Raw genomic sequence first — 8876 nt, forward strand, 5'->3', positions numbered from 1 at the left:
TAGCAGTGGTAATATCAGAGCCGTGTATACATGCCTGGTAGCCTAGGACACTGAGTGTGGGCAGGTCAGGCACTGTACCTACAGATCTTCTGAGATTCTCCACTCAAGTGGATTTGATCCTGTTCATCTAATACAGCATATTCACTGGAAGGGCAAAAGCCAACGGCAGGAAGTGTGGGGATGCCTGACAGGTTAGAACATCTGCTACTCAGAAGAAGACCCACATGGTACCTAACAATCATCTCCAGGAATGGTTGTGATTCCATCTGTGCTCTGAGGGAAATGTCCCTCAGGAGGAGCCACATACAGTATTATATTCAGTAGGAAAAACACCCATTCACATAAATGTTCAACATAAGTCTAATCAGCAACAGCAAAACAAAGCAAGTTTATGGTCAAGGACAACAGCATCTATTAAAAGCTATTTCCCAGCAAGAAATGGAAGGTCATTATGTCTGCTGTGTGGTTATCACTTGACGAAGATGAGCTTTGTGAATGCCTTAAAGAAACATACAGACTAATGCTCTTGTGGCAAGAAGCAAAGCTTTACTGATTTCTACAGCTTAAAAACACGGGTTATGACTTTGCCAATTAGGCCCAAACAATAACATTTTTACATAGTTGCACCAGGCAGACAATATTATCATTTTTGGAGTCATTTCCTCAGAAAGAGAACAAACTTCACAAGAAGAAACTGTTATCTGCAGACCCAAGGACATTTTCCTCTCTGGGTAAATATTAACTCTTGACTAGAAACAAGGAAAAACTCTGGCTCACAGAAAGCCATGTTTAGACATCCCTCCCTTTCAGGAGGGACGACCCCTGAACTTTCTCCCAGTTAATGGCTCTGACCTTTTCAGGCCAGAACCAAAGGGAAGCTATTGTTCGCCTCAATCACTGATGCTCTGTTGCAAGTAAACTGAAGCATATGGCTCTGGCCTTCCTGATTTATTTTGTATTCCTTTCTGAATGTGTTTATATCCTCAGCAGCTCTAGAACAATGATTGTATATTCCTCAGTATCTGGTTCACAGGATCATGAATGAATGTGTGTGTGTGACAGAGTGCTATATGTTAGGAGTATGAGAATTCATGACACCATGGATGCAGTATGGCAGTGATTACATCACCAAGTGTGTGTCCATGGGGTAAATAAAATTATTGATACACAAAAGTTCATCACCTTGTATACCCCTAGGTGGCTATGACTTTACTATATAGCCCTGGCTGTCTGAAACTTACAAAGATCCATCTCTGGATGTGAGTTCTAGGTCTACAGCAGGGGATAGAAAACCTGAATAAGGAAGATGGTCTCAAAAGTCACGACTTGCAAATCCATTTTTTGCATAAGAAATAGAATTTTTAAAAAATAGGTTTTACAATTTCAATTAATATAGAGATAAAGGCTAAAATAAACAATGAAATAAAAGAATAAGAACATATAACTTCTAAATAACATAGCAACAACTCCAAGAACAAAAAATGAAAACTTCAAACAAAACTATAAAAAAATTATTGTTCATCTTTTTTCTGCACTTTTAGCAGCACAGACCTATAGCCTGTTACTCCTCTTGGACATTTGTTAGCAGTGCAGTCACCTCTGTTCTCTGCCAAGAGGAATTATCTGAAGAGAAAAGGGAATAACACCCTGAATCAGCCATGGCTTCCTAGTTAGGGCCTATTCCCACTCAGGACATGTGATATAAAGAGATTCATCTGAGGAAGATTCATCTGAGGAAGATTCTGGATGCTGGAGATCAGGGTCAGCAGGGGCCTCCTGGCATGACAACGCATTTTGCAAGATGGTCTCTTCTTTAGCTGTGGCCAATCCCAGCTCTCTAGCAGTTTCTGAGACCTGGGAAAGGAAGGCAGTTACTAAGACACAGGAATGGTGGGGAAAGGCATGGCAGCTGTCAGACCTTTATCTCCCACTACCTCATCTTTACTGGACAGTCAACATTAATATGCTAACTGAAATTACTGATGTGAAATCTGCAGATAGGACAAAGAATTCACTCAAACCTCCACATAGCATTCCACCTATCTGAAGACATGCATGCAAGAATGTGACATGTTATTCACCTGTCACCCTGAGTGGACAGAAGACTAAAGCAGAGTTGAAAGGTTCACTTGCCAGTGATAATAGTGCCTCCAAAGAGGCTAATTCAGAGTCTCACAAGAGGCTAACTTCCCTGAATACTTGTGTGAAAAAAGAGCAAAGAACAGCTACATTCCATGAGGAGGGCGGCTGCTTGGAAGTATGGATTAGAAAGTTGGTGGGAGGAAGCAAAGATAGATTCTATTGTGCCAATTATCAGATAGTCATAGCCTGGCCGAATTGTTTGTCCCTACCTGATGTTCTTTAGTCTCTAGGTTGTTGGTCTTCTCCTGTTCTTCTGTACCACTCAGGTTCAACTCCATCAAACATTGACGAATGACGGCCCAATCAGCCAGTACTTCCTTCTTCTCCTGCTGCAATATTGCCAAATTCTTCTTTATAAGATTCTTCTCCAGCAGGAGCCGGCTGTGCAGGTTACTGGAAACACACTCTGCATGGTAAGTTCCTGCAGCCTCCTCCTCCCATTTCTACTTACAGGTCCCATTAACCTGACATGTACCCTGATTCCTGTGAAGACCTAATACAATCCACCAGAATACATCCATGACAGCTGTACAAACAGCAAATAGCCATTTCATGGAAGAAGAAATTTGTGCTGCAGTCCAAACACCAAAAGGGTCCATGTTTTTCCAAAAGAAACAGGGATCTCCATCTACTCATGACAGCCCATGCATTGGGACAATACCAATTAGTAGGGTGCAACTACAATCAGGGTAGTCATTAGAACCAAAGGGAGGGCACTCTATCCTCATATTACACCTCACTTAGCTCTGTAAAACCCTGCCTGAGCCCCACAGGCCCAGTACAACATAATAACCTTCTGATGATCTGAATCACTTGTCTGTTTAGAGGCTCCTGAGGATGCCTGGAGAACACTGGCAGTGGTAACAGTCTCCTAGAGACCTAGGAAAACTGAGTCCAAAAATCCAAGGGACACTGATGCCTAAAAAGCATAAAGTATAGAACCAGACCTGCAGTCTCCCGACCAGAAACAAAGGAAGGCAGAAATGGCCATTTCACAAGTGTTGGCCTCCCAGACAAGTACTTACCGATAGAAATTTATCTCCTTCATGAGCTCCTGCTTGTTCTCTCGGGCCTCCATGTTCTTGTTCTCTAATTCATGTAGGAATGTCATGATCTCCTTCTCCTTTAATTTCAGTTCTTTATAGTGTCCATTTGGCCTGTGGTAGGGCCTGGCCCCAGGAAGACAGAACTCCATAAACTTAGGCTTTTAGTAACACATGAACTCAGGCTGGGTCCTGGACTACTGCAGCCATGGAAACCACACACTGCATTCTAAATGCTGGGATTTTCTTAACCTTGGGAAACTGGCTATCCTGGCCCCTGAACACCAGAAGCTAGGCATCTAGATTGAGGGTGCCCTGGCTCCCTGCGTTACTCAGTAGGTCTGAAGGGCAGACTAAGCAGTTATGTTCTCAGGGGTCTAGGCTACAGGTCTTTACCCACCAAACAGCTGTGATGGTGTTTTCCCTGTTTCCATAAAAGGGATTCTAAATCCTGGATACCTAATACTGTAGAGACAGTTATTATATATAATTCTGGAGATGAGTCCAGACATCACCACAGATTTATAATCTGCCCCCAAAATACAAAAGTACTAACACATGTGACAACATAGTCAAAGTGCAATGCTATTTAAAGTGGGGACTACCAGGCCTCAGGACCCACCTCACCTGGATACTCTTAGGTAAGTAAATCCTCAGGCCAAAACACCTACCCCTAGATTCCAAATTGTGGAGAGAAATAAAAACATACAAAACATATTCACAGGTCTGTACCTGTGCATGCACATAGACTCACAGACTTAGACCTATACACAGGATGGAGAAACAAAGAGTGAGAGAATGAAAGAGAAAGAGAGACAGAGACAAAGGGAACACAATGAGAGGTAGAGTAATGCATGCAACATTACTGCCTCAGAGTATAAGGCACACAGACAAACAGGAACAGGCATGAACTTCAGGCATACTAATCAAGCACTGAGAAGAACCATGTGGGACCAGGCCCCTCCAGCTGCTACCTGGAGGTTCCAACACTCAGTCACCTGGGAGACAAGTAAAAACACAACTACAAACTCCCATCACCTAGCAAAGGCTTTCCAAATGAACCCTAGGAAATCATCACTGCCTCTATCCCTGAGTTCTTCACTCAGACTCCAAGTTCGTCTTTTCAGTGGAGGGAGCAGAAGAGTCTATTTCCCTTCTCGCTCCTGACAAAACTTCAGGTGTGGCCACTCCTCTAATAAGTATTTAGGGGCATGAAGTGAGGCCCAATTATGTTCTGGTGGTATAGCTTCCTAGAACCCACCCCTTTAAAAGCATAAGATGAAGGAGGCATTGCAGACCCCGGAATGACACCACAGGTATGGAGCAAGGTATACCTCTTGTTCATGGATCCCTCGGTCACATAGATCAGGCGATCTCTCAGCTCATTTGTCTCCTGGGTAGTGAGCTGGATCTCTTTGATCAGCTCGTTCTCTTCCTTCTCAAACTGCTCCTTGCTCATGACAGGTATAGGGGATGATGTCTGTCTGTGAGCCACTGTAGGTAGATGAATATGAGAATACTTGATGTGAGAATGCAAAGAGTGTGGACTTACCAAAGAGAAGGAAAAAGGCCTGTAACCTAGTGACACCACCAAGAGATTGGTCCCAGCATGAGATTTCTTCTGAGTGGATCTCAGTTCTACCATCACTCTAGAGAGATCAGGTGATGTAAGTAGCCAGATGTATCCTCATTCCCCCTTAAACGTGCTTATGAGGACCAGAGAGATGTCTTCTTCAGGGTACAACTTGGCTTCAGAGCCCTGAGCCCTGTGGTTTCACAAGTCAGACTACAAATTCACTATCACAAGTATTTGAGATCTTGGAGATGCTCAGATATCCTACCTGTTACTCTAAGCCAAGGAATTTGTTTAATAAGTCAGGCAGGGGGAGAATATGTTCATCACAATGATCAACTTCCCCCCTGAAACACAAAACATCCCAGAAATAAAAATAGAATCCCCCTCTGGGTCTATCAACTGCTTGTTCTTTGTTTACAGTATAGAAATGGCTGCCACCCACAATTGGTGATAAAGAAAGGTAAGGTAGGAACTGTCACAAACAGGAGGTCAGAGTAGTTCTGAGAACATGACATCATGGTCTGGAGCACCATTCTCTCCCTGTGACTAATGTCAGATAACTACAGGAGCTTAAAGAAGCCATGGACTGAAATGCAGGTATTCCTTCCCTCAAACTGGCATAGCTTAGACCCGCTGTCACTCCTGATGGTCTCATTCTGTCCCCAAGTAACACCCACAATACCCAGTGCAAGTCAAGACTTGAAGTTCATAGCCCAACAGCTTTGACCTTGCCAACTCCTGCCTTAGGGGATGGAAAAGTACTGTTCTGAAATCCTTGATGATTCAAGAATTGTGATAACCATGGAAGTTTTTTTGCTACCCAGAGTCTCCAGTTCCACATTACTAGAAAGGCCAGCTCAGGCCACCCCTACCAGGAAGCTCAACATCCACTTCCCAGGACTTACTCCTCATTTGCCAAGTCCACCTCCTTCGTCCTTCATTACTCTCAGATGGAAGGCCAGCATCCTTCCTCCCCTCTCTGGTCTCTCTCCCATCCACATTGGTTCTCTGAAAAAGTCTACCAAGTCGGGCAAGCAGGGCCATCACTGCAATGTCCAGTCTCTGACTGAGAAATCTCAGTCAGCTTGTTGTAACTACAACACTGGTGACATCACAGAGGTTGCTTAGAACTCTCCAGGAGACAATAGAATGTCCAAGAAGGGACTGCTGATGTCATGGACTACATAAAGCCTTTGGTTCCCTGCTAATGTTCTCCCTGTACTGACAGGAAGCTGAGCTGCTCTTTCCTGGGGCATAGCCATTGAGCACATCCTCCTTCCAAAGCCAGGGTTTGCTCTAGGCTTGATTGGCCACACCTAAGTAATTCCTATGTATCTAACTCTGTGTTTCCTTTCCAAACCCTTCTCAGAAATATCTCATCCTACCTTAAATTTTCCTCAATCAGCAATAGGAGCCATTAAAACTTAGTGAGAAATCATACCAGTTTGAATATGCAGCCAAAATCTACTCCTGTCTAATCATATACAGGTGCATGAAATCTCATCCATGCTGAGCCTTCAGGGCTGGTTGCAGTGTGGGTGTGTGTTAGGGACCACACTCATGAAGCCTTGTGTTTAGCATTTGAAATTTGCCCCAAGATCCCTTAGGAGGGAGACATGCAGTCATCATGCTTCTGACAACATTCTAGAGATCTTTTGGCAAAGGAAACTGAAATATGGAGCCACCAATGTGTGACCATCAGATTGTGTGGGGGCTTTTCTCACTGCACCAATCTCACCGATCAGTATTGCTTATAGCCCTCTGTGTGCTAGACCATGAGTTTCTGTATGAAATAAATAATATATTCAACAGAGGTGCGGATGTGCAGGCAGAAAGTATAGGGTAATACTATAGACATAGGTTAGTTGACTGGACAAGGTCCTAGCATCTTGTATTTGGGTTCATGTTTGGCCCCACAAACCACACAAAACCCAATTTCCGTCAAACATGAATGATTCATTAAATGCAGACCCTAAAGTTGATTGATCAGAACCATTGCTCAGGATTTGTGCCTGAGCCATAGCTCAAAAAATCTATCTTTGTTAACTTATAAAGACAGAAAACAAAAACCCAAAAACCAAACCAACCAAACAAACAAAAACAAATGAAAAAACAAAATTAGTTCATTTAAAGTTAGGGAAGTATCCAGTGCTCTGTTTGGATCAGGCCGTTTTAGATATAACTGCATATTGACCCTTAATTTGAGGGGTCCCATGGAATGGTTTATGTACCATTGTAAGATTAACAAACCTCATACAGAACACAACAGAATGTGGACACCATGACTTTGCTGAGTCAAGTTGTTTTCTCTGTTGATGATTGGCTGTCATATGACAGCAACTATCTGAAATAGGGGGCAGACATAGAAATCAATGACTTTTGCTATACTGTGCTGTACTTGCCTTAGCATTAGATTATCCAGGTCTCTCACAATGACTAGTTATGTTTCCACAGTACTTGGAGGCCCCACTTGGAAGCTCAAATATAGGAAAGTGGAAGCAGAATTGTCTGAGCTCAAGGTTAACTTGGTCCACATGGGGTATTTGAGACCCTGTTTCAGAAAACAACACTGAATCACACACTACATCAAAGGTCTCACTTACCAAGTCTTGTCTATTATAAAGAACTTACCATTCTCCCCCTTCCAGTCTTTCTTTCTGGGAAGATGGAGAAGTGAGAATGATCTTTCCATTCTAAGGACTATTTTCTCTGTTTCCCTTAGCCCACATTAGGAAAAAATGAAAGTGAGTATCATCATCTGAACAACTGATTAATATCCACTGCTGGTAGCGTGATACGGTGCTGATGACAACCTTATCTTCCTTTAGTGTTGCTGACCCAGCAGGAAGTATTAAGTGCTGAGGCCAAAGCTCAGAGAACCTTTCAAGGGGCTAGACAGAAGCCATCAGAGACTCTCCACATCCTTGTCCTGAGATGAAATCCAGGAACACAATGTGAACTTGGTGGCCAATTTACCATACATCAAACTTCTACCTCCACCTTTCTATGTTCAGTACAGGAAAGTGTGCATGCACCTCCATGCCAGATTGATCTTGATATATGTCCCAGGGCGCAGACTATTTAGAGAGTTGGTTGTAGTCAAGCAGTTGGTGCCCTCAGTAAGATGTGAAGACTATCAATAATAAGTGACCACACTGTATTTGTTTAAACATTAGTTGAAAATTGAGCATAACTTAGGAATTGGACACCAGCTCTGTGTCCTGGTCTTTTTGTGCCTATATCTGGCTCAAAAGGAAGGTGGGAGTACAACTTGGGTTTCTCTGCATGGATAGAGTGAGTTGAAATGGGCACCGACCTGTCTGAGCAACTGTGCTGAGGCCCCTTATTTCAAGTAAAAAACACACTCTCTGTCCTCCTTCCAAAGAGCTCCTGTTGAGGCCATGGACCTTGTATAAACATGCTAACATCATGTAGACACCTTTCCTAATAATACAAAGTTCTCTCTGGTAAGGCTTGCCCCCTTACCATATCTGTAGGAAATTTGTTTCATGGAAGCAGTCAGTCTATTTCATGCTGTTGCTGTAATAAGCTTCCAAATTGTGATTGTTTGTATACTCTTGTACCAGAGAGTGGCACCATTTGATGGGGTAGTATTGTTGGAATAGGTGTGACCTGTTTGGAGTACTCATGTCACTGTGGGTGTGGGCTTAATACTCTCACACTAGGTGCCTGGAAATAGTTCTTTTACTAGCAGCCTTTGGATAAAGATGTGGAACTCTCAGCTGTGCTCGTGCCATGCCTGTGTGGATGCTGCCACGCTTGATGTTAATTGACTGAACCTCTGAACCTGTAAGCCCACCCCAATGAAATGTTTTTATAAGACTTGCCCTAGTCATAGTGTCTGTTCACAGCAGTAAAACCATAACTAAGACAGAAGTTGGGACAGCCATTGAGGGAGGGGGCAAGCACGCAGCTGCTTGAGCGAGTTTGCCAGCTGCTCCCCTCCCCCCCCCCCCGGCCGGCCTCTGCTTGAGCTTTTGTGAAGCTGAGGAAGCTGCCATTTTCTGAGTGAGAGGCACTGCTACATGGCCAGAGTTGGAGCGAGAAAGCAAAAGTGAAGCAAGCAAGAGTGAGTGAGTGATCCCAGCAGGGAG

General features: G+C 43.6%; 1 protein-coding gene across 1 annotated transcript; it reads right to left on the reverse strand.

Moving 5' to 3' along the window:
- Nucleotides 1-1608: 1608 nt before the first annotated feature.
- Nucleotides 1609-5830, reverse strand: LOC147005063 (disks large homolog 5-like). Its single transcript, XM_085836153.1, has 5 exons — nucleotides 5667-5830; nucleotides 4520-4679; nucleotides 3168-3311; nucleotides 2352-2535; nucleotides 1609-1854 (listed from the first exon to the last, which is right to left on the reverse strand). The coding sequence occupies exons 1-5, from the start codon at nucleotides 5803-5805 to the stop codon at nucleotides 1678-1680; spliced, it is 804 nt and encodes a 267-aa protein (XP_085692279.1). The 5' UTR covers nucleotides 5806-5830; the 3' UTR covers nucleotides 1609-1677.
- Between the last annotated feature and the right edge of the window lie 3046 nt (nucleotides 5831-8876).

Source organism: Mus caroli, unplaced genomic scaffold (genome assembly GCF_978045245.1).
Source record: "Mus caroli unplaced genomic scaffold, Mus_caroli_1 scaffold_4, whole genome shotgun sequence".
Lineage (NCBI taxonomy): Eukaryota > Metazoa > Chordata > Mammalia > Rodentia > Muridae > Mus > Mus caroli.

Bases quoted from the DNA above. Each gene is read 5' to 3' on its own strand.
- LOC147005063 (XM_085836153.1), bottom strand. From the start codon at position 5,805: ATGGCCCTGCTTGCCCGACTTGGTAGACTTTTTCAGAGAACCAATGTG. The intron at 4,680-5,666 runs GTAAGTCCTGGG...ATCTACCTACAG, and splicing joins GTGGACTTGGCAAATGAGGA to TGGCTCACAGACAGACATCA. The intron at 3,312-4,519 runs GTATACCTTGCT...TCCTGGGGCCAG, and splicing joins GAGGGATCCATGAACAAGAG to GCCCTACCACAGGCCAAATG.